The sequence below is a fragment of the Tribolium madens genome, unplaced genomic scaffold, assembly GCF_015345945.1.
Source record: "Tribolium madens isolate multiple individuals breed KSU strain unplaced genomic scaffold, Tmad_KSU_1.1 Scaffold_19;HRSCAF=116;Tcas5.2_LG9, whole genome shotgun sequence".
NCBI classification, from domain to species: domain Eukaryota; kingdom Metazoa; phylum Arthropoda; class Insecta; order Coleoptera; family Tenebrionidae; genus Tribolium; species Tribolium madens.
The window spans coordinates 7,170,897-7,197,568 of NW_025400983.1; the positions used below are offsets into that span (position 1 = coordinate 7,170,897).

The 26,672-nt window shown below is 34.0% G+C and overlaps 1 protein-coding gene across 1 annotated transcript; it reads left to right on the top strand.

Moving 5' to 3' along the window:
- Nucleotides 1-235: 235 nt before the first annotated feature.
- LOC123015760 (histone acetyltransferase KAT7) lies at nt 236-26,062 on the top strand. Its single transcript, XM_044415681.1, has 4 exons — nt 236-377; nt 427-2,325; nt 19,728-19,821; nt 25,133-26,062. The coding sequence occupies exons 1-4, from the start codon at nt 345-347 to the stop codon at nt 25,492-25,494; spliced, it is 2,388 nt and encodes a 795-aa protein (XP_044271616.1). The 5' UTR covers nt 236-344; the 3' UTR covers nt 25,495-26,062.
- The last annotated feature ends 610 nt before the right edge of the window (nt 26,063-26,672 follow it).

A 26,672-nucleotide genomic window follows, 5' to 3' on the forward strand; every position in this document is an offset into this window, starting at 1 on the left:
CTTCTGTATTGTGACTATACAGTGCGCTCATAGAGTGTGCTGTATTTACAAATGTCTATAATACCTTTTTTAATTAATACAATTAAAATATAATAATTAAAAAGTATAATTTAATTTTTTAACGTTTTTCTGTAATACTCAAATTTGCTTGTAGTTTGTAACTTATTTAAAGCAAGTTTTTGCTTAAAATGCAACGAGTAGTTCAAGCAGTCTTCACAAATGGCAGCACATACCAGCTAACCTTAAAATATCATCTGTCAGTTAATTGACAAGTGAGTTGTTGATATTTTTTGTAAACACTAAGCAAAAAATTGTTTAATGAAAAAGGGGCAAAATTATTGGGCATGTCCAACATGACTGCAACCAACAATAAGAAGGTACTCGCACTCTATAAGCCCAAGATCCGATTTGACCCTCATTTTCTAGCATGGAAGCTCAACTGAAAGCTCTTCCGGTTCGAGCGACTCTTCTACTTCTAGTTCTTCATCAAGCGGTTCTGATTCATCATCATCCAGTGATAGTGAATCTTCCAGTTCGCAAGAGTCCAGCAAACAACAATCTGGATCAGAATTAAAAAAGAGTGCAGCCATACAGAAAAACCCCCGTAAAAGCTCTGATAGCATAAAAACCAGCACTTCCAAATCATCGGACCCAAAACCGGCCCCAAAACCCAAAACGCAAGCCCCGAAACCCGCCAAACAACCCCCCAAAACTGCGGTTTATTCTTCAGAAGATGAAGATAAACCTAAACCTAGCGTCAAGCGTAAAAGCACAGCAAAACCTAAAAGTAGTGCTACAATCACACCTAAAACCGCCAGTAGCAACAAAACTTTGCCACCTAAACCACCGGTAAAAATTGTACAAAATAAAGGAGCAAAAGTGAAAGAACCACCTAAGAAAGTGGTAGGGAAAAATGCAAATAAGAACGATTCCGCCAATAAGAAAAAAAGTATTTTTTCGCCGGAAAATAGCTCAGAATCAGATGATACGACCAAGAAAAGTCGGCCGAAACCTGCAGCACCTAAACCCCGGCCTAAGGCTTCCGCCAGAACGGTTGAAAAGCCCAAACCTGTGGAGAAAAAGCCTGAAAAACAGGCTCCTAAATCTAAGCCAATTGTTAGCTCTGCTAGTTCTGCGACGTCCTCAACTGCTTCTAGTAGTAGTTCTGATAGTGAGAGTAGCGCTGAATCGTCTAGTACTAATCGCAAAATTACTGATAAAAAAAATACAAAAAAGCCTTCTGTTACTGCTAAAGACAGAAATGTTATGTCTGATTCAGAAACAGAAAGCCAAAACACGAAACAAGTCACTAGGAAATTGACTCGCTCCGCTAGTACTAGAAAATCTAAACATGTTTTGGGCAAAAGCGTCTATTCTGACACAGATTCAGATACAGAAAGTACGAAAAGGTCTCTAAGTCGGTCCCCTGTTAAACGAGCTCCAGTCACAACAAAAGGAAAAACGAAAAATAACAAAAGAAACGACGCGAAATCACGTGCCGAGGAAATAATAATAATCGAAGAAAGGAAATGTCCTTTAGAAGGTTGCAACAGTTTGGGCCACTTGAGTGGCAAATACGAAAAACACTTTACTTTAGAAGCCTGTCCTATGTATCACAATTTAACCCCTCCTCAATGCAAAGAGGAATTACTCGAACGCAAGAAACGCGAAGACATCCGCCGAAAAGCCCTAGAATTCCACCGAAAATCCCCTCGGCCTCAACCGAGTCAAGACCAGAAACAATACTTGCAGAAAGTCCGCGACATTCACTTAAAATTCAAATCAGAGCCGATGGAAGAAACAAAACCACAAAATCTCGATAAAAACCGCGAACCGGATTTATCGAATTTCGTGCCCGATTATGATCTGAAATTGTTCAGGGACGCACAGGCGTTAGCGAGTGAAAAAATCGAGGAGGATTTGAAAACGCAACCGAACACTAAAGGGACGAAATGCATCGAAATGGGGAAATTTGAGATGGAAGTGTGGTATCAAAGTCCGTATCCCGAGGATTACGCGCGGTTACCGAAATTGTATATTTGCGAGTACTGTTTGCGGTACATGAAAACGAGGACTGTTTTGCAAAGACATGTCGTTAAATGTGTCTGGAGACACCCACCCGGTGAGGAAGTTTATCGCAAAGATAAAATAAGTGTGTGGGAAGTGGACGGGAAACGCTATAAACAGTACTGCCAAAATTTATGTCTGCTAGCGAAATTTTTTCTGGATCACAAGACGCTGTATTACGACGTTGAGCCGTTTTTGTTCTATGTTATGACGATTGTGGACACGGAAGGCTGTCATACCGTGGGATATTTCAGCAAGGTAAGTAGCAAAAGTAAAAAAAAACTTATAATTTTGTGGAAAACTGTCAGAAAAATACAAAAAGTGATTATTGCAGGATGATTTTTTACGAATATTCATTTGAACATTGTTTTTGTACGTTACTTACAATACTTAAAATGCCTTCGCGTGCCATAATAGCACGTGTGACTTTTACTGCTCACCCCTGCTTTAAACAACGGAAATGTAAAACGTCTTTGGAATTCAGGGATTTTTTTTTCAACCGGAACACAAACTTGTAATTTTCACAAATAAAAACAATCTTTTCTTATTGATAAAAATCTCGATAAAAATTAAACATCGCGAATCTATCATACATACAGGGTGATTAAAAAAGTCGGACCAACTCTCGAATGGTGATAGACGATTTACAGCCAAACATAAAAATGAATTCAGGTTTAAAAAAAAAACAACTGTCAATTTTCATATTATCGGTAGACATCTTAGTTTTATTGTTGAATGTGTTACTTTGTTAAATGTTTTTTACACCATAAGATACAAATTGGTGATTTTCTCAACAGATATCTATCTGTCTTATAAGAGCCAAAAAATCTTTGAAGAGCTATATCTTGTGAAAAAAGAACCAAACAATGTTTTTGAACTTTTAACTCAGAGATGTCCTTTATCACCACCCAAGTGATGATCCGACACTTTTGAATCATTATGAACGAGCTAGTGGARCGAGTTAGTGGCGAATCTAGATCTTTTTTACCGGTGCTCGAGCCCCAGTAAAAACATTTCGAGCCTCGGCAAAAAAAATTAATATTATTAAGAATACATATCTTTAAAATGATTGCATAAAAATAAAAATGCAACAATATTAACTATTCTATAGAGAATAAAGAATTTCTGAGAAACAAAGGCGGTTACATTTTGGATTTTGCATATAACAGGTGAACAGAAAGTATGGAACCAAACGTTTTTTGCTTAAACTATTTTACCTACATTAAAAATGTGACGTTTTTGAAGAAAAATTTTTTTTGTTTTTGAGTTTGCAAAATATTTATTTATTTTTTTTCAAAAGGCAACCCACTATAAAACCTTTTTTTTCTTGAAGAATTACAATTATACATTTTATTTAATTTTTATCGAAAAACATTTTCATTTAAGTTTTCAAAAACCTTATGCAAAAACAAATTAAGATTTCATTCTCAAAACACAATGAAATTGTTTATAGCACTTTGAGTTTTAAAACGCTTGCTTGCATACTTTTTGTTTACGTTGTATGTGTTAATATGTAAATCATTTTTTCTTAATTTGAGTTTTAGTGTAGAACAAGTGTACAATTATAAGCCCCTACTCAAGCCCCGGCAATTCGGTAATTTTCAAAGGCTAGATTCGCCAGTGAGCGAGATTGTAAGATTGTAAAATACTGAAAACACAAGATTGTTGTTTACAATTAATTTTTTCAGTTATTAAAAAAAACACCATTTTTTTCATCGACGTTATAAACAACCAGAAAAAAATCAAATTTCTAGTCAAACTTGCGCTCTGTTAAAGTGGTGAAGTTCATTCAAATCACAATTTTCATACGCAAGGTTTTCATTAATGGAAACATTTTTTTAGTTTTCAATTCACGTAAATTGGCATTAGTCATTGACTACTTCAGTTTTTGTGTAAATTAAAAGTGTGTTCATAATTAATTTTTTTTTTGTCGTGCAATACAGTTTTACTATTACATTACTTTTTGTGTCTTCTATCTTTTGTAGTCTAACAGAAATTAATGTACAAATGAGTGCTTTAATAGTGACTTCAACACTCAAATCTGCATTGTTACCTCCCATTGTAGGTATTAATATTTTTGTGCATAACTTTTATAAAATAAAAAATCATGCCGTTTAAACGGTTTATTTAAAAACAAAACGAAAGAATAAATAAATCATGTTGCTTACCTCAATACAATTTTTATAGTTCTACTCAGAAGTGCTATTATGTAAATAACTGTTATTATCCATATTACTATAAAATATTTCTACACAATAAAAAACTTGTATCTTTACCTTTGATTTGTTTTGTCACGATTTGGTTTTTATGTTGGAACTCTTCGACCAATCTAACTTAGCATTTGCCCCTCCCAGCGTGTAATGGTAATTAAAACCTGAGTATGATTGAAGTAAATATTATTTTAATAATTCATTTAGTACGTAAGGAGAGTTGAGAAAAGTTAGGGGGCGGGGCTGGTTCCAAGTCAGGTTAGAGCTTACAATTTAGTAATTTCGTGTCCCAAATGAAAAACATCAATCACTATCAATCATTATGATGCCGAATTAACCCTAAGAAATTCAAATCTCTAGGCGTCCCCGTACATTGTTCTCCTTGTAACAAAAAACGGAAAGGTTGATCCCGGCTATTGACACCCCCGAGCGTGAAACTGAGCTTCGAAAGTCTGGAGCTTCTGGTGATAAAACCACCACAATTCGTCGTCGTTTAATGTGTTCACCCCCATCGTGCGATGTTGCAAAAAGGGGGTACGTTAAAGTCGCTATTCGCTAGGTCAATCACATCACGGTTTGGGATGGGATGGATGATTTGGGCGTCTGTGGCGTCGCGTCTCGCCGGGTCGATGACCCAAGCCAGCGTCTGGCCCAGACGAGGCGAGCTCGTTCAGGTGGGGCGGGGTTAGTGTCTACCCGTTTTACGTGTAGTTATACGCATCCTAGGGGGAATCCCGCCCTCCGTATACGGACGGTCATAATCCCGGAAAGCGTTTAATTCGCTTGGGGTTGGTTCAATGAAAGATTTGTACTGTTGATGGGACAAGGGGTTGGCGGCTGGACGGAAGCGGACTGCAATTATTTAAAGGTTTTTACAGGGATCATCCAAACGTGTCATTATTTTTTTGCTTTCCATCTCGTTCAGGGTTATTTCATTATCGGCATGTTGGAGGCGAAAGGGTTGTCTTGTAATTTTAAAGAGAAGGAGAGTGACGGAGATTAATGGGATAGGTCAAAGTTAAGTGTGGGAACTACTGGTTTTTAGGGTCAGGGTTTGTTTACATATTGCGTTTCACCCCTTCGGTGGTTTTTATGTTTCCTTTTGTTTTTGTGTTGTAGAGAAAAACAAACAAAAAACTCCTACAAATAGAGTGATAAGTATTTCAGTTTTTTTTACGTTCTTTAATTCTTAAATAAATACCTTTTATATTTGTAATATTATACTGCTCAAGTCAAGTTTGTCTATTATTGATAAAATATTTTGGCTTCATTTACTCTATTTAAACCTGTCTAAAATCGGGCAATAAGTGTACGGCTTTATTTTTGCCAGGTTGGTATCTGATGAATATAAAATTAGTAAAATTAGCAATTGAAAAGATATTTATCTTCAAGCAGTCGAAAACTACGTTTTTGTGTATTTCTTTGTATAGGAACGGTTTAAGTCCTAGGACTTGAAACTTTCAAGTTGAAAGCTCCACAAGGGCGGCTCGGTCGAGTGAAATATGAAGTCATTTGGAGCATTTTACACAGTGAAATCACGATTTATTTATAAATAGTTCAAGATTTTTTAAGAATTAAATTATCTCTATTAAAAAAAAATCGAAAAAAGCGAAATAACAAAATTATTACCCAATATTTAACCGATGCCACTGTGTAACACGAGTCACCTGGATGTCAGATGTCAAAAAACAAAAATAGCAAGATGGCCGTTTAATCTTAGTCCAAATTGAAGATAAAATAATATATATCATTCAGAATAGAAGGTCTTTTTGTGCTTCGCTCAGTCGGCTTTCAGTTTTAGCTTAGCAAAAAAAGACTCCTTTCTATTCTTAATGATATAATCTACTATTCTAATAAACCATGGTTTGAAGAAAAACAGTAGGATGCAAAGTCAGATTAAACGCATTGATTAGTTTAGTAATTTTTCTTTTAGTACCAACTTTTAATTCTAAAACTTACTTATATTAATACAGGGTGTTTTACATAATTTTACGAGGCCTGCGCCTGTAAGATGCAATCAATAATACATATTCCGATACGAACTCGATTACAAATTTTGAAAAATTGGATAATCTTCTCTAGTTTGTTCACCCTTTCAAAAATTACAAAGTTTTTAGTTAGTTAGTGATTATGATAGATAAACTAGAATCATATTTATGCCGTCTTTTGATAGAACAAATGATAATTGTTGAATGTGTATTCTTTGTATCTAGTGTTTTGTGACTTTTGTATACATATTTGGGTGCGTACCTTAGTCGCAAGCCTTGTTGTGTGAAACACCCTATATAAATCAAAAATTCAAAAAACTTACATTTACCCGGTTTTCACAGTAACAGTAATTTTTGTTCCAAGAGTAAATGCAAATCTTCAATTTTGTGAAACACCAAAGTAAATAAAAAAATATTTAACATGTTGTTCCAGGAATTACGAATCCTTGTATTTCTGCAAAATTCATGTAATCTTTGAAAATATTTGTAGTTATTATTTACTTAGAAGTAATAAATATAATAATCTTAAACCCTTTTCCGGCATTTGTTCGGTTGTAGGAAAGTGCGATGTTCCTATAAGAATAATAGCTGCACTTTACACTTCCTGTACCGACAACTTACCTTTAAATGTACTTAATCATGTTTTTAACGTGTTTTATGCATTTTGAACATTTTAGTTAATTTGTAACATCCGGCTGAAAGAAAAGTAATCGTAGAGAATTCTAGATTCTTTTGTGCACAAGAGTGAAAATAGATCCTTTTATCAGATGACCCCAGCATCGATAAAATTACTTTCCCACTGTGCATCTATTTGAAACATTCAGTTATTCATTTTTGTCATTCACTTTTCTGTTCACTTTCTTCTTGTATTCCATACATCAACCCTTTATAAGGAGATACAAGCAATTGCCGCTTTAATCGTCAATATTTCAATTTAAAGTGACGTCTTGATTTTTGGCATATTTCCAATATCGTTTCGTAGTGTTTAAAACGTAGTTTAATGTCTTTTTCGAAAATCTCAACTATAATTAAAATTCCTTCCAACATGCATAAAAGTGCACAAAAGAGAACCGACTTGTCATGACTATAAAACTGGAACGAGTTTTGAGAATTTATTGGCGTAGCTACGACAAGAAACAATATCGTAAACTTTATGTAAACCTTAAAAATCGTGCAATGGTCACTATCAGCGTCCCGTCTGCCCCGATTGGTTATACGTTTTATTTACAATCTGCCAATAATTTCGCAGATGACGTTCAATTTTCCATTTCGCAAACGTTATTGCTGTGTGCCCATGGTCAAAGTTCTCATAAAAGCGCATTTCACCACCGGATAGAGTTTTTCACTTAAATTATGATTTACAGCTTGTATAAGTAAAAAAGTAAAGAAGGCTTTTCTGAGAAAAATTGAAAAGACAAGACCAAATAGTTCCATTTGAAGTTTTTGGAGAATTTATAAATTTTACTTTTTTTCTTTTGGATGTAGACTCTTATTTTCTCTTAATTTACAGAATTTCAAAGTTTTTTTTGAATTGGTTTACGATTGGTACCCTGTCTAAAAACTAATTTTATTACAAAAAATCAAATCTTCGTGGAAAAGTGAGGAAGACAAGATTCTAAAATGTTCAATTTGTTTTTGTAGGAAATCACAAATTTCTCATTCTTTATTTTTGATTCTATTGGACTCAGATATTTTCTCTTTTTTTTTGTCTAATGAATATCAGTTAATAGAATTTTGACAGATGTCAAAATCAAAAGTAGTAAGATGGCCGTTTAACCTAAAAAACTAAACAGAGTCCAAATTTTTGTTTCTTTGTGATCCGGTTGAAGATAAAATAGTATACAAGGTTAGTCACGAGAGGGTTATTTCTGAATTTGTTTTTGCCGCAACCCATTATACATATTGCAACAACTTCTTGATTTCAAATTTTGAAAATAATTGTAACTAAATCCACGATAGCTGTTATTAGTCTTGTCTCTGTGACATTATAGTAAAAAAATTATCTCTCAAACGATGCGACATGTTTTGTTATGTTTACCAACCGACTAGGCGCATATTTAGAAGTCAATGGTAGACACTTCAAACACCTTTTATATTAACTTAACTTGTTAATTTATATGTTGAATTTTGATTAAATATAGATTATCTGTCAATCTGACATTTCTTGCAAATTTATCCAACTTACTTTGATTTGTAATTTTAAAGAAATAACATATTTAATTTAGTAGTTTGTGAGATTAGTATTGTTGGTTGCGGCAAAAAAAAGATCTTTTTGTGCTTCGCCCAGTTGTCGGCCTCGCTTTGCTTGGCCTTCTGTGGACTTAGCACAAAAAGACTCACTTCTGTTCTTAATTATACAGGCTGTTCCGTTTTTATTGTTACAAACTTAAACAGGTGATAGAATATTCAATTTTAAGACAAAAGTTTCCTATAAACAAGTATCAAAAATGTTACGTAAGCTAACTACACCCCTTGAAAGAGATGCGTTTTTAATGGGGTTTTCTCACTATTGCAGAATAGATAAAATTACAAGAGTTGGTACAGCTGATTACTTTTAAACACTTGAACGAATTTAAAGATCAGTTGTCGAAAGTTTTAATCACGGGTCTCTTAAACGGTGAAACAAATTTAATTTTTAATTTTTATCCTTTTTATGGTCTGTAAGACAAATTGTAAACTGATATTTTACCCAAAAACGGTAAGTTTTATCGAAAAAACGCAAGAGACCTCTTTTTTGTGAAAAACTGAAATTTTGAATTTTGTGGCTGTAAGGGGCAAAAACCAACCGCCAAAATAGTTACGGTACTTTTTACTGTAAACCCCCCAGTTTAGGACGCCCCTGAGTAAAAATTTTATCTTTGAATTCATTTGGGTGTATAAAGGTTATCAGTTGTACCAAATTTTCTAATTTTATCCACTATGGTTTCTAAAATATTGGAAAAAATCCCCTTTTAGGGGATGTGGCTCCCTTATATAAAATTTTTCGATATATGTTTATAGGAAACTTGTATCTTAAAATTGAATATTCTATCACCTGGTTAAATTTGTAACAATAAAAATGGAACACTCCGTATAATCTACTATTCTGGAAAATTGGAAAAGATAATTTAATTTAAGTCTTTGTGGTAAATTTATAGATTTTACTTTGTTTATTGAATCTGTTTTTTACTTTTTGTTTTGTTTGTTTTTATTTATTAACCCTTCATCTTGTTTACTAATGTAAAAAATATTCGAAGATTAATTAGAAAAAGAAATAAAGATTGCAAGAAATGGAAATCTACCTAAAATTGATAAAAGGCAACAGATGTAGTATAAAAAAAGGAATGCAAAAGAAAAAAACTAGCCATTTGCAAGACATCTTTCAAGGTTCCAAATCTTTCGGAATATTTATTTCTATTGTCTGACCATTCCCCCATAACTGAAATTTTCGTTTCCTTTTCCACGTCAATTAAAATATTTGTCGCATAACCAATCCACCATCATCGGTTCCTCGCATTCACAAAGAGCTATTAGTATAGATTTTGTTTGTTTGGTTCTTTGTTACGTTTATCCGGTTCCCATGCAGACTCATCGTCTCAGCGTCCGTCATCTTGAAACTATGTGACACATAAATTATAATGTTTAATCCAGATTCGACCATAAATGCATTCGCAATTACTCTTCGTTCGATTTTTTCCCAGCAAATCAATAAATATAACTGGTTACTCACTCTATGCCCGATTGAGTGGTATCGCTTATTTATGTGCATAGTTTACTGCTGCTCGCAGGAATTTCATTCTTTTAATTCTACCTGCCTGGCAACATGGCTGTTGTTCTCTACCAGTTGGCATTCGGTGAAAAAGTAATGTTACACAGATCGTTTGAATTATGCCAACGCTTATTTCATGGCGGTTAAGCATAATTGTTCCTGTTTTACCATAAAACATGATTTTTTCCCAGATGATGTGAGCTTTTTTCAAACATCGCGAATAAAATCTCTTGATAACTCTATTATGGAGGATTTGAGTGCGTTTTTAGATGGCCATTACACGGCCAGAATGGTCGGGGGTCGTCGCCGTCATCATCCAATAATCTCTGGTCGCGAACTCGTCTAGACGAAGGAATTGTTGCATCTTTAACATCTGCCCAATAAAAGGCGGAAGCTCAAGAAATTGCTCCGTTTTCATTATTGTTATTAAAGTGCAAGACTGCTCATGAATTCTTTATCGACTAACGGACGGCTTCTCTAATTACATGCTTCTTTCCAACTCATGTTGTAGAACAAACACATTAAAAATAAACACAATAACGTGGATGATTTCAAATCATTTCACCGGGAACATGTTTCATATCTAAATCCTAACAGTACACCGCTTTTAACATTTAATTGGCGACCGGAGGTTTCGCATATTTCGTAGCTTTTTCAACGCTTCCCTGAAAGCAGCAGGAATGAAAAGCTCTCTATTTTATTATTGCCCTATTTTCCGCAAATTATTTTTATGACGACTATACAGTCGCATACAACAAAGTTGTGCTCTTTTCGTTACTGTTATCAGTATACGTTGTCCCCGACAGACTTTTCATTCTCTGGAAAAGTCTACAGGGTGTCTTTAGGATAGTAATATGTATGATTATAAAGTACAAAAAATTATATAATATAATTACAAAATGGCAAATTATTTTTAAGTACATTATACCCGTATAGGAAGTTCCGTTTTTCATTGTTCCAAGACCAAACATGTTTTAATAGCGTAATAGATAATGTTGCTACATTTTCTTCAAATTATTGTAGAATTTTCAATAACCACAATCAAAACTTTGCTCTGTTGTTTGATATATTTTTTTATGGTGCATATATATCGGGGCTAACTAGAAGTGAACAAATTATGCAATATTAAATTTAAAAGTTTAATCCTACACTATTTTATTTTGTTGTAAGGGGGTAATTCAGCAAAATTACATAAATTTAACGTATTTCATTGTGTATTGATATAAGGTATACAGGATGTTCCGTTTTCATTGTTACAAATTTAAACAGGTGATAGAATTTTCTATTTTAAGACAAATGTTTCCTGTGAACATGTATCGAGAAATATACTTTGTGTTTTTTGTTTCATTGAAACTTGTCTTATAATTGAATATTTTATCCCCTGTTTAAATTTGTAAAAAAAACGAAACACCTGTATATGTACCATATTTTTGGCAATTTTTGCTCATGTATAACGAAGACGTTGGCCGGGGACGTGTTAGCTGATGTAATACAGTATGAGCTGAAATAAATCATGAGAACTGAGTACACATGCGAAAATATTAATATCAGGTAATGTAACAGGCGGTAAGTAAATTTGCTGGCCCCTCCTCGTTAAACAAACGGTGCCATTATGTTTACTTACTGCCCTTGCACGGTAAGTAATTTCGCTCTGCTGCCCCGACCATCGCTTTATAAATGTTTCACCCCGGGACGTGGCGTTTGATTTATAATTTACGTGAATATTGATTAGCGTTAAGATTGCGCCAATTAAATAAATGTGTTCATTTTTTGCCGTCGACCCCCCATCGTTGGACGTTGCGCATGTTCACTTAATTACTTCGTAACACTAAAATATTAATAATATTTCCATAAATCTCCTCGGATCGATACATTGGCGGCATTTCATTGAGTATACTCCCTGTCGGCTTCCGTTACGCCGGAACTAATCGCCATTTTTACGTGAATTCTTCCGAGAACAATTACCTCCAGACCTTACTAAGAACTCGTATAATCGCCGCAACAATTAATAAATTAAAAAAAAACATTTTTTGCACAGAGTGTGGGGAAACTGCACCGTGACCGGTCGATATAGCTCTCTCTGATCTTGAATAATGTAGCCCAACACCGCACTGCGGTGGACCTTCTGTGATTCTGCATRCCTTTTCGGCTGCTGACTGCTTGCTTGGTCATTGCTTGAAGTCTTGAAGAAGTCGCTTTTCAAAAAACCGAAACGAATTTTATTCGAGATGTCAAAACTCGCATAACGAAATTATCAGCAAACGTCAGCGGCTTTTGCATTGCCCACCAAAAAATACCTGAAATTGTTAAGACAGTTCTTTTTTCTACATGTATAAATCATCAACTTAAGTCGGAAAACCTTTTATAACTATCTTTAAACATTATAAGATATCGCTTCGAAAAATAAAAGTTATTTGTCATTGTTATTAATGTAGCCCTTTACTAAGCTTTTATACAATTTTCGAACTTTTTAGAACAATCTGGAGAAGAAACTCCCTTCCCCGACTAAAACATTAAAATCTACGTTATGAAAGTTTAGTGAAAATTTACTGTACAGGGTGCTGCATTTTGGATGTCCCAAAAGGGAATCTCCGAAACTAAGAGGTTTAGCCAAAAACGAGTAATATTCTGGGGCTCATTTTTTGAGAAAATAATATTGGTTTAAACCGCATTCCCCTATAATCTTTTGTTTTCGACTTATAAACAAAAATTGACATTTTAGCGAAATAAAAAAAAAATTATATCTTCGTTATTATAGAAGACACAGATTTGAAATAAAGACATTGTGCAGGCACTTTTTTTACGTAGAATTTAATAATGTAGTTAACAATTTGTTTAACCGTAATATTATAAACTTGTATTTTTTTAAATGGGAATCATAGATGACTGATATTTTTAAAAAGCTTGTTTTTTTCTTATCTAAAAAATATATATTTGTAACAGATTTTTATAATACATTTTTAGCAAAAAAATGTCTTTGATTTTTGTTCTCAGTTGGCCTTGAAAAAAAGGTGCATCTTTAACTAAAAGGATTTAAATTATATATATTATTCAATAAGTGTCACTGATGAAAAAGTTTTCTAAGCACTGAGTAATGAAAAAAAAATGCAAAATAATTCGTAAATCAACTGATTGGCGACTAATAACATTTCTTTGTTTTTAAACAAGCTAATATTACCTTTGTAACTGATACATAGAATGCTGTAAAAAAGCCGCTTTAATTCTTCAATAAAATATATTTTGACACAAAAATGACGATATGGCTATTCAAATACCCAAATTCCGTCTATGTGGGACGTTATCCTAACTCCCATAGACCCCTCAAAAAAATGTTTTTTATAGTTGTGTTGACTGTTGACACATTTGTGTTCTTCCTATTTTTGTACTCATTGATTATTATTTACACATTTTAATTAAATTTCCATGGCCAACTATTATCATACAAAATATGTATTCAATTTTTTAAGTATAATTATAAAAAATATATATTTTTTTACATATTTTTCAGATCAGAAAAGAATAAGCTTTTCAAAACTGGCATAGCCGTCTTTGATTTCCATTTAAAAAAGTACAAGTTTATCTTATTACGGCTAAACAAATAACTGAAAAAAATGTTAACTACATTATTAAATTTCTCGTAAAAAAGTGTCTGTATAATGTCTTCATTTGAAATCAGTATATCCTATAATAATGAAGATATGAATTTTTTTAGATTTCGCTAAAATGTCAACTTTTGTCTATAAGTTGAAAACAAAAGACGATAGCGGGATGCGGTTTTAAGCACTAATATTTTCTCAAAAATTGAGTCCCAGAATGTATACTCATTTTTGGTTAAAAACCTCTTAGTTTCGGAGATTTCCTATTCGGACATCCAAAATGCAGTACCCTGTACAGTAGACTGCAGTATAGAAGCTCTAGTTATGTTGTCACTATAAGGAATGGAGTTTTAACTTTTTCAATAAATAAATAAAAATATCTAGAAAAAAAAATCATAATTGCTAAGAAGGCAAGAAGGAAAATAATTGAGTTATTTACATATAAACAAATACGACATTTACTTCAAACTTTGGTAGTCAAAAATGTGATTGCTTTCTACCACTTTGAATTAAATTCTATAAAAAATTCTTCAAATACATAATGCATAAGTTGCTGAACATCATAGTAACAAGTAATTAATGAAAAGCGTGATATATTTGAATTAATTGAAGGACGGTTTCAATTTTTACTCATTCATTAAATAAACTGTGAGACTGGTCTATATACAGAGTGAGTCAATTGTGTATTTCTGAAATTTTCTATGATGCACTCAAAAATACTAATTACACCTCTACCACTACTACGTTTGATTTAAATAATAAATTGAATCAAAATTGCTTTTTTTCTATAGCAGATAGAGTGAGCTTTGATCTAAACAAATCAAAAGGTCAAGTAACATTTTATCCACAAGGGTAGATAAAGTAATTTATAGTTTTTATAAAAAAACGCTCAAAACAAAACTAAACAAACTAAAAGAAGCGCAAACTAGAATTAGTATTATGAACTTTTAAATGTTTGACGTCAAATTACGTTATCGGTGGTTCTCACGAATTTTAGTTAGTTCAAAGTCCATTGTCGAGTGTAAAATCGCCCACAGTTTATAGAGCTATGAATAAAATATCACTAAAAAGTTAATTGAATTAATAAGTACATTTTATTAGAGTTCCGATTGTAGTCTAAAAGGTCGCAAAAATAGTCTTTTGTGTTAAAATTGTCTACAGTAGTAACAATAATTCATATAATGACGGATTTTCCACAGCACTTAAATTACAATACAAGATATACTCGTATATAATCAGTACTTCCGTTGGCTATTTTTTAAATGCAACACAATATAAAAATAAATACGATTGTAAGAGGATTGTTGTAATTAATGTATTATTTTACGCTCCTTACTTCCAAATAAATTATAAATATAATAATAGATAAATACAATAATAGATAAATGCTTGGAAATAGAAATAAATAAGGAAACTATTTTTGTCTTTCACTAAATAATTTAAACGTTTTCATTGGTGTAAAAATATTCGAATCGTTGAATTATTGACCGGAATATTGATCGATTCGTGGAAAATGGTTTTAAAAGCTTTGAGTATGTAATGCAAGTCTTTACATGACGTTGAAAAATTTACCGTGACTATCAGATCTTTTCACCTTAGTCATGCTGGTGAACATCTCAGCATGTACCCAAATAAAAATCGGATAAATATAAAAAAGGCTATATTCYATTAGTAGTGTTTTTAATATTTTCCCAGTCGATTAGTCCGAAACAGTCACGGATTAAATGCCACCGTTAGCAAGTCATTTCATTAAGTGTCAATTAAAAAAATCGTGTAAATGACAAACCCTGGCCGCTCCCGCGTGTGGCATGTGGAGTGCAATAGCATCTGCAGTGCAATCCTAAGAATTTCCGTTTATGATGTAACGGATTAATTCGAATGGTCGCCAAAAGAAGCTCTACTAGGATGATAGAAAACATCGGCGAAATTTCGTCGCGACTAGGGTCAATTTTTAACGATTTTTTTTTCAACAACCGGTCGTCGGGGTGTGGAGATAATGGCAAAGTTGGCCGTTCTCAGAATAGGTGGGCAAGTTTTTTATTCGAACAGCAATTCGATATTCCATTAGGTTGCGCTGACCAAGGGGGCGTCGGGACAGCTCATTGCTTAGTTCAAAGAATTCCAATGATGAAAGTGACGTAACTGAGCGTCATATCCCGGCACTGAGTCATGAACGTAACCTGTTTTCGCGCTCACCGGACGTCACACTTCGCGAGTTTATCGTCAAAGCCACAATAATTGAGGAAATTTTGACGATGTGAAATGAAGAGGCAAGGAGTACGACCGATTTTGGCGACACGTGGATCGCAATTCACAAAGGGCGGCAGAGATTAATAGTTCTAAATCCTGATTAATCTAGTGTACAATATTTAACAAAATGTACGACAAAACATCAGAAATTCATAATCAACTAGTGTAAAGCTTATTCCGTATCTGGTGGCGAACTGACAGTGACAGAAAAGACACTTGTAGTGCGCCCACTTAGTTAAGATAAAAAAATACATGGGCGTACTTTTTTTCTCTAAAAATTTTGAAGACAAGGATTGTTAGGAATATCATTTTTGAAAATTTCTTTTCATGCCTTAACAATTTAATAATTTGTTCATCATTCCTCATCTTATGTACGAGTACCTACTTATTATATATAATTTTTTTAAAGAATATTAGTAGTTTGGTAATATTATTTCATACGACGCCTATGAACAATATTTTTTTTAATAGTAAATATATGCTTAGTGTCAAAATTCAGTTATTTTTGACAACGTCAATTCGCCACCAGAAGGCAGCGGCCGGAAATTAATGACAATTGACAATAAAATTGTGATGTTTGAATTTTATTGCCAGTGTTGGCAAATTACTTAACAACAAAAATCAAAAGTGAGGCAGTAACTTCTGGTTCTATACAGGTGGGCCAGAACTCGCTCCCCAAAAAAAAAGGTAAGATACCAGGAACATGGAAAAAATGTTAAAAAACATCTATCTATAAAAATTTTGAAGTTATGGGAGTTTAAATTTTGCACTTTGACTCTATTTATTTCTCTTGTAAAAATTATTTTCCAAGTTTTTTTGCTACAGGCTATTAGAAGAAGAAACGAGGAAGCTGTATCCTAAATTGTAACTGTTTAATGTTATTTGTGGCATTGTGGCTTTTATTGCCAAAATTGTTGTACCTTTACTATAAATAATTATATAAAAAATACATACATACAAGATCATTAAATAGACATAAAAATGGCAAATGTCAAAAAATAGATGTCACAATTTTTTTACAGAATTTTTTAAATATTTTTTCCTAATATCTTCTCTTACTTGAAATTTTTTTCTGGGGCCCGAGTTCTGACACACCCTGTATTATTTAGTGTTACCAAAGTAGCAGGTCATTTGATAATTCTCGTATCTTCTGTGTCCACATTATTCGATGTTCGTAATTTAATTGTACGAGTACACATGGTATTTTTGGGAGCATGCTTTCAATTTTTATGACTGTATGGGATTAACAACCGACTTCAGTGGAATTTTTTCCCAAAAATCCCAAAGTCCTGCTAATTATATCTATCCTCCGTGGAGAAATCGGAACGTGTTATGAGTGTGTTACACTCTGCATGTGATCGATTGGTCATCCCGACAGCGGACGTTACCATTTTTAGTAGCGAATTGTGGGTGTATCGAGACATGATGAATTAATGAATGTATATTTAAAGAAAACTGATTCATTAGAGTAATTGACTTGCAATTTTTCGATCTATTTTTGGTGAAAATGCGTTTATTCCAATGCCCACGAAGTTATTCAAAGTATTCACCAGAGATATTTATTTTGCGTTCGTTTATAAGGAAAAATATGTATCCAAATTTGGCTCCTAGGAAAGCTTCGCGTAGGCTGGATATTATAATATCACCTACGCTAATCCGGCATGTGTTAACATAAAAAGGAGGAAGAGAATCGTGACGTGTTAATTGTAGTATTAAATCTCAAATTAGGTGTTGTATACTGATTTCGTAAGCTGAGAGTGTCCAGCACCGGAAGCCTTTCGGCCTTCAAGTGGTTACACAGTTGAATTGTCGTTTGTATTTTCAATAAGCGACGTTTAAAAGTTTCATGTTAAGGCCATCATGCGAGTTGTTATATCACTTAGATCCCACACCCTTTCATTACGAGGCCACACTTGAAATTAAGTGCCCCTTTTCCGCTATAAGTTTTGTATACTTTAAATTACAAAATTATTAATTAGGTATATTGTCACATACGTAGATGGAGAAAATTAAATTCGAGGCATAAATACGGTTTTATACTGTGTTTTAAAACAATATATCAGCCTTCAATCATCAAGAGTTTGAAAAAAACCTGGGTGTCCTTTGACTTTTTGCAGAACAAACATTTGCAGAGTGGAGGAAATGATTCAAGTGAAAAAGTTGACCATTTGAGATATTGATGATGATCGATTACGTTTGTGGTAAGACGTGTCTCAAAAATGTTAATAGAAAGATGTGTTTCAAAAACCTTCTATTTACTCGAACCGTTTCCTCCATTCTTCATAACATGTTTTACCCACGACTTTGATCTTTACAATAGATGTGGGAAAATATGGAGGTTTTTTTGTATATAGAAAAGTGCCTGATTTGCCACCCTACTTTTAGGTCTTCACTTGATCATGGAGGAAAAACGGTATGATGTGGCAAAAGATATCAAAGAGACCAGAAATATGTACTCGAGAAAGCACTCACGAAAAATTATTTCTAAGGCTGTTTAGTAGTGTAGCTGTGTGGAAATTTCTGAGTAGCAACTCATGAGAAGTACTTTGTGTCATATTTCTATTTTTTTTAATAAATTCGTTTAATTTGTTCATTCACGGATATTTTTTATCAAACCTCGTAAAATTATAAGAAAATCACAATTACACGTAAAGTAATATGTATCAAATTCAAAATATCAAAATAAATAACTACTAACTGTAATATATAGCATAATGACTACAAGATCAGATTTACAGATCTTTCTTAAAAAAAAAAAAAAAAAACTAAAAAAGGCAATATTTGTGGGTGATGGGTGGTTTCTGAAACAAGTGCCTAGCACAAGTTTTGAAATCAAATGTAAAAAGTCAGTCTCTTATATTTTGGATTTTTTTTTATGTTTATCTAAGAATATTACATACAATTGACTTATAAATCCGGAATTTTTAAATTTTGCCTCAGGGATTTAGGAGAGTTTTGGTAAAAAAATTAAAACTTTGAAAAAGTTTTTATTGGGGTATAGCAGCCCGTATAGTAATCACCGTCTTTGTAATTACCATTAACTACGTCAATTTATAAAACAAGTGACTCATATGGGACTCTTGAACTACATTTCCAAATAGGTGAAAGTTGTGACCTGACATCAAAAATTCGGAATGTCTGTTCCGTTTTAATCGAAAACGGATGCGGTTAATTAATGATAGCACTCGAGAGCTTTTAAAATTCTTGCAATATCTTTTGAGATTAAAATTCAAAAAGCGAAACAACCTTACTATATCCCAGTTTGATAATCCTGTGGTGGGCATCTTCATTCATAAATGTCAGATGAATGCCGGGCCAGAGGATCTATTTACGTCCTGGATATTTTATTGGTTTAAAAGTGATGACGCAATCTGCATGCTTCTGGATCCTATTTATAGATATGAGTGTGACTATCAATAAATTCTTGAAATAATGCGACTAATGTGCTATTTGTACACATGACGGCCTTTTTCGCTCAAACACTCAAACCAATTTACATAAAAACGTAAATATTTACCCGGGGATACAATGAGTATTTTTCACGACTGCAATATGTCATTTAGCACGTGATCTTGAGATAGGTATTTCCTTAGGTATTTCTTCCAGACGCCATGTTGGCGCAAATATTCCTTACATTAAGTACACAGATCGATTACAGATTTTTTACATTGCATACATTTCTACCGAACATCGAATGCAAATGCTTAATTTGCTCCGAAAAAATTAGAATSGTTTCGTGCGAAAATATCTCGAAGATTTCTTTGATGTCTCAATCTAAAATCGGCAATGACGCAGTTTTGCAAAAAAATGTAGCCCACATATGAATAAAAAACGCTGCTCATATGTTAATTTGTTATTTCTGTTCCAGGAAAAGAACTCCTTCCTGAATTACAACGTATCCTGTATCCTGACTTTGCCTCCCTATCAACGACAAGGATATGGAAGGCTTCTTATCGAATTCAGTAAGTGTTCTTTGCATGCTAGAATTACCATTAGCCAATATTCTAATTTAGTTTTTGCATAAAAGTCATAAATCTAGTCATTGCATTGCATATTGCATGGCCAGGTATCTTTTATTTTGTGTTTTCATAATTATTTATAGAGAATCATTCATCACTGTTACCTTGCGACAAGGTAAAAATGAAATTCTTTTCGTAATAAAAACAAAAATGAGAAATGAATATTAAAATAACTCCGACGTTACGAAGAATCAGTGAAAGGACTATAATTATGGCCGTATATCTGAAATCGCTGCTAAAAATAGCAAAAAAAATGTGTGTGAAAGTGGGTGGGACAAACCGCAAATTTTAAAATGTCGATGTTTTAATTATACGGTCCTTATAATTGGATAAGGATAATTAATACGAAAAACGGAAATATGAAGCTTAAATTGTAATACCCTGTAATTATTTTATAATAAATAATAGAAGTAATACAATATTTTTGTAAAACATTTTTTAGTTCAGAACTGAATTGAATTCTTTGTCATTGGCAGGTGTTTTAGAATGTTTGTATATTTAAAACTTCGTTATTAATTTAATTTAATTTGCTTCGGGTCACAAATTTTGATCCAGTTAACTCATTACAAATTTAAAAAAATTAATACAGCCGTAAATTATAAATTAACTCTTTTGTCGTCGCTGAATTAAATTATTTACCAAGTTTTTGTTCCGAACTTGTTAATATCTAATTAAAACAACACTGAAAATAAATGTAATTATGAAAATTTTTCCTAGTTTTCACAGTTACCCTCAAACGCTCTATTAAAGAATTATTTGCCTTGGCTGTAATTTGAACTGTAGTCTGAATTTTTTTACTAGTGACCTCACTTTGGTCTATTTAATTGCAAGCTATTGGTCACAATTAATGTCTGCGAACTCTCCCCGACTGCCTTTATTGCCTTCAATACGCAATTACCGAAATAAAAACGTGTAATTATTTGTTAAAATGAAGTTAAGCGTGAAGTGGCGGCGATTTCGCCCCCGTGGAGGAGAAAATGATCCCCCAGACAAAAAGACTCGAAGACACACAGAGACCGGATGAACAAAGCGATGCGGTCCGACAGACGGGAAATAACTAACAATGCAAACACGAGTTCAAGTTTCGTAGATGCTTTATTTTATACGGAAGGAACAGCATCATACCCTTGATTATAATTAATTGCAGTTTTAATTATGACAGCCGGACTGGATGATTTTAATTTATAATAACACAAAAGCCGTCATTATTGTTATTAATGGTGTGGCTGCAAGAAACTGACGCTAAACATTGCTAGTTGTGAAAATGCGAAACGAAAATGAAATTTTAATTGAGGAAGTCGAGGCTCTGTTGAGTGGAGCAAAATGGTCATTTGTGCACCAAGGGCGCAAATGTTACGCTTTAAAAACTGAAAGAAAGATTTGTAAACATAATGATCAAAGCTTTAAGAATTTCTGCAACCCAATCCATGTTTTTTAAAGTTTTGTTGTYCAAACCTCTTATCTAGTTTTTATCGTATGATCTATTTGTGTAGGACCAATCGATTGAATATGATTTATCAATTATTGGGGGATTTTTTTTCAAAATGGTGGTAATTTTCTAGCAGTAAATGAGTTTCCCTTTGAAATTTCAATTACCGCTGGCGTGCTTCTAATCGGATGAAATGAAAAAGAGAAGACAGATTGGTCGTTAAAGCAACCGAGGGTAAAGACCAACGCCAGACTTGTGGTTTGAAGGGTGTTTGCTGGGTGTGGGGTCCAGAAGAGTAGTTGGAACCCGGCGAGGACGAACCAAACACAGCTTCAGCAGACTTTTAACCCCCATCCAGTCTCGCCGGGTCACAGCCCTTTGCGTATGGATCCGTCTGGCAATCCAGACCTACCCTAACGCATGTCGGGCCAAAGCCCCTGTCTGCAGCCACCTGTAAACATCGTGCGTAACTCCCACTCCTACTAAAAAAATTGTTGCCCTTTTTCCTCCTGTGTTAATTAATAAATCCATGAGTGCCACTATTTCTACTTAATCCTACTTATGAAGTTTTAAATGTTATTGGTTGTACGATTGTTGGTGGGGGCTAAGTGGCAACTCTTCTACTTTTTTAGAACTATGATCGTCTATTCACGTATGTGATTGGAGGGCATGCACGGAAAAAAGCGTGAATTTTTGAATGAATCGGTCTTACGCGCCGTAGGCTCGAATCGGGGGGCGACGAAATCGTAATTAGTCGGCGTTTTAATTGGCAGAGTTGAGCCGGTTCGAGTTGGGCGTGGCGTCTGGCGTGACGTCACTCATTGACGCCGCCGCGACGCGAGTACGGAGCTCGTGCCGGCGCCAGACGTCGGTATCGACCGAGTGAGGTCAATAATCTCCCCCCAGGCCCCACCACTCCGCAACGGCGCGCCGACTTCGACAGATTATTCGTACATTGTTGCTAACTACGGGGACCAGAGTTGAATTTACACTCTGTCGCGGATTTGTGGGGCGGTGGAGGGTGATGTTCGATATTTGGAGATGGGATGAGACGAGACGTCTCAGGTCACGGGCACTCCACACTCGGACCCAGACATGATACTTTATTCTATTAAAAAAAAACAAAAAGGAGAAAAATGTGAAATATTAATGTTTTATTTAAAAAAAAAATTAAAAATCAAAATCTTAAAGACTAACATATTAAAAAAGGACGCACCATTGAGCGCTCGATACAGCAGATTGACCAGAATCCTCCCTTCATGGCTGTTGGCTGTCTCAGATAGAATATAAACAAACGTCCCCTTATTTATCTAGTCCAGTCGGCGTCCCATCTATAATATTTTCGATATAAACCCGTTATGCACCTGAAACCACAAGTCTAAAGGGATTTTGTTTACTATTTCTTCAAGGATTGAAGCAGGAAAGTGGTATCAATAGGGAAAGCTCACGAGACGTAGTCGAGTAAGCTGTCCTTTCTTAAACAATCCACAAGCGCCATATAACAATTTATACAGCGTCCCCGCATTATACGAATATTAATTAACAAGTGTTTCATAGTTTTAAATATTTAACATTACTGACACTGGGGTGAAAGGCGACAGTGAGTAAACTGAAAGAAAATTCACGTTGTTCCTAGCAGCGTGATTTTTGGTTTACAGTGGATAAACAGTTGTTTTGCTTATTTAAAATCTTTATGGTAAAACTGCAAAAAGCAGGAGATATTTATATTCTTCACTAACCAGTGGCGCAGCCAGAGATAGAGTTTAGGGGAGGTTTACCTATATAAAAAGATTTGGGCACTCATTTAAGCTTCATTTCAAAAAAGACGTTGAAATACCTTGATCTACAACAATTTCTCACAATATGCACAGTCAATGATGGTAAAAATGTAGCATAAACAGTGTCATAAAGAGCATTTTGTGTAATTGAAAACAGTCGCACAAAATGCCCATTCTGACACCGAAATAGAAAAAAGCTCTTATGCTTTTTTGCGTTTTCCCTTACTTATATGCTTTGTTCACTTATTTGTTCTTATGCTCTTTCTCTTTCTTATTATGTTTTGCATTCTTATTTGCGCCACCCGACACTCTCCATGTTTTGACTCAATATATTCACACAGACTTACACAACATTTTTCAAAAATGTATTTCTTGCATTTTGCAACATTTTGTACTTGAACCCTCAAGAGTGCAAATAGTTCGATTTTAAGGTCTTTAATTTTTTCGATTTTTGTGGAAATTTTGGGCGATTTTCGGTACCCGGAGCAGTTTACTGCTAATAACTTCGGAATTATTGACGCTAATTAATTTTATTTGGTCCTATGTAATAGATATCGGGAAAATTGTTAATAAAGTCAAAAACATCCAAAATATTAATTCAACTATAACTTCAAAACGATCAAGAATTTTGCAGTTTTCTCGATGCCAATCGATTTCTAGGAACAATTCATCTGTACCTATGCATAAAAACATTATAACGTTTGAGGTACAGTTTTACAATTATTACAAAATAAGAAAAGTTGTGAATTTTCTAATTTATGACAACATCGAAAATAATTATACACAAAATTCGGATGTTTAATTTGTTTGTTTATAATTTTAGTTTCATTACCACTATGAAATAATTTTGCCTGATTTTGTTCWGGGGAGGARTTTTTAACCCTAACCCCACCCCTCGCTGTGCCCCTGTCCCTGACATCAATTACTGTCAGTAATATTATAATTTATAATTGATATAACTAATATTGTTCRTACCCTTAACCCCAAACTATCAAACACCGGCAAACTACRGGAAATATTTATTRAAAATAAAATGAGTAAAACTGTGTCTACTTTGATTTAAAAAGTCTAGATTGTAAAACAATAAAGTTCGTGAGCAAAAAGGTGGAACATGTTAATTTCTMGTTTTCAATTACTCGACAAAAATGCGGATTTTTACTACAAAGGGTACACAATCGGTAATTGTTCAATGGTGTGAAATTGAGCGTTATTGCACACTTCATCCAACTCATACAGCTAATTAAAATCGAAAATTACTAGGAAGTAGTTGATAACATTACCTTGAGTGAGCACTTTGCATGGTTTTTCTAAGAAATGTCAATTTCCAAGATGATGATGATGAATACTCTGATTTCTAGCTTATGATGGTTTCTTTATATTGATAATTGATGAAGCGAAACTTGAAAAATGAGAATAGCCAAGAATACCTTCTAGATAAAAATCGAAATACCATTATTATTAGATTTTTTCAGAATTCAGGTTGAATTTTTAGAATCATCGYGTTGATATTTGATCACGATTAATTCTTTTCTGAGATCATTTTCAAGGTTTAGTTTAATCGCATCTCGGGTTTACTTCTCATCCTTTGAACGTCCTTACTTYTGCTTTAACGGTACTTGCACAATGCAAGTTTTTTTCTTGATTCTCAGTGAATTATAAGGATTATGCAAAATTATCCGGTTTGGAGGTTTCTTCATTTTTGGTAGGTTGTAATGTGAATGTTAGCGAATCGACCTTCTCGATTTTGAATCTCAATTGAATGTAGGATGAGAGTCATTATAGATCTAGCGATGGTCTATTATTTCCGTTAGAAATGTTTCTGCGATGATTAGTACAATCTGCAGGTGATACTAAAGAACACCCACCCACATTGTGTTTATGATTAGAGATAGCAATCAGCACSSTTCGGGATAAAAATGAACAAGCTATAGATGTGGAGCACGAATTTGTTCCGACTTTCTCGTACTAATTAGCACTTTATCTATAATTAAAAATAATTAAAAAATTATGATCGCCCTCGGTGAAAATCTCTTTCGTTTTGTTCCAGGTTACTTACTGACGAAAGTTGAAGGAAAGATCGGCTCCCCCGAGAAACCCTTGAGCGATTTGGGATTGATTTCTTATCGTTCTTATTGGAAAGACGTCTTGCTCGCCTACCTATGTTCTGGACCGGGCACACAGTTATCAGTGAAAGATATCAGCCAAGAAATGGCGATACACTCGTACGATATCGTCTCGACGCTCCAAGCTCTCGGAATGATGAAATATTGGAAAGGAAAACATATCATTCTCAAGAAACAAGACGTTCTGGATGAATACATCGAAAGAGTCAAAAAAAGGGGCTCGATGGTGAAAGAAGTGGACCGGTCGTGTCTCAGGTGGACGCCACCCCAACCCGCATCTCTTTGAAAACGCAACAAACTAGCCCACGAATGATATCTTTCAATTTATCCCTAATTATACTGCCGAATTTGAAAGACAATCATATAGGGGCCTTCGAGGGGACGACAAAAGTTCATTTGACACGTGTGGAGCCGCTCCCCAGTCCCGAGGGACGCCACTGCACGCTTTATTGGAAATCACATCAAGTCTTAACTGTTTCAAATGTGTTGCTTTTTATAAAATTTCAGCCATTCATACTCGAATATTATTTATGACTCTTCAATTACGAGTACTACCTTTCCAACAAAGGTCGTTGATTTTCAAAAGACTTTCAAGTGATCAAATAATTACATTAAAACATGCAGTTAACAACTGAAAACGCCGCGGGTTAACACGAAGTGTTGGAATCTAAATGGGACGATAACACTAAAAGCTGACAACTCGAGGGGTCTGAGACAGGAAGCCTGGTAGAAAATTTTATCCCTTTATTGAAATTTCAGGCGAACAAATTGTCGATTTATTTTATTTTATGTACTGTAGGTTTTAGGTAGTAGAGAAATTGTTATTTAAATGTAAATAAAAATACGTAAACTCATCAAGGTTGTCTTATTTTTACCCAAGATGAAAAAATTTCAGGAAAATTACTCCAAAAATTAGTTACAGTAGAATGCAGGTAGGTACTGAATTCACAAAAATGCCGGCAACGCTGAATTAGTGTCCAATACTTTCAGTTTGTTATGTTATCACACACTCTGATAAAGATAAAATCTTATTACATGCCACTAGCCCTGAAACTGACCTATTCAACGACATTTCTCCAGAAAATTCAAATAATTTGGGCAAATAACTGCCGAGCAATTTTAATAATAAACAGGGTTTTTTCGTCATCGAAAGTTATTTATGTTGCCTCACCAAAAATTTCAGTCTGCCAAAGTTTTGTAGGACTTTCAGTACAGAAATATTTTCTACGTTGTGTTATGACTTGTTTTAAAAATACTCCATGAAAGTAAGTACGTTTTTAAAGTGAGCCGATTTGAAAAGATTGTGGGTACGTTGAATATTTTCTTAGCGGACAATTAAAAGATGTAAGAGGCTTATTTTCGGAAATCACTTGTCATCATGGGTAAAAAGGTTTGCTTTTACATAAGCTGATTAGACAGAAGCGTTGATTTTTGAATTAGTCAATGATTGTTTTAATAATAAAC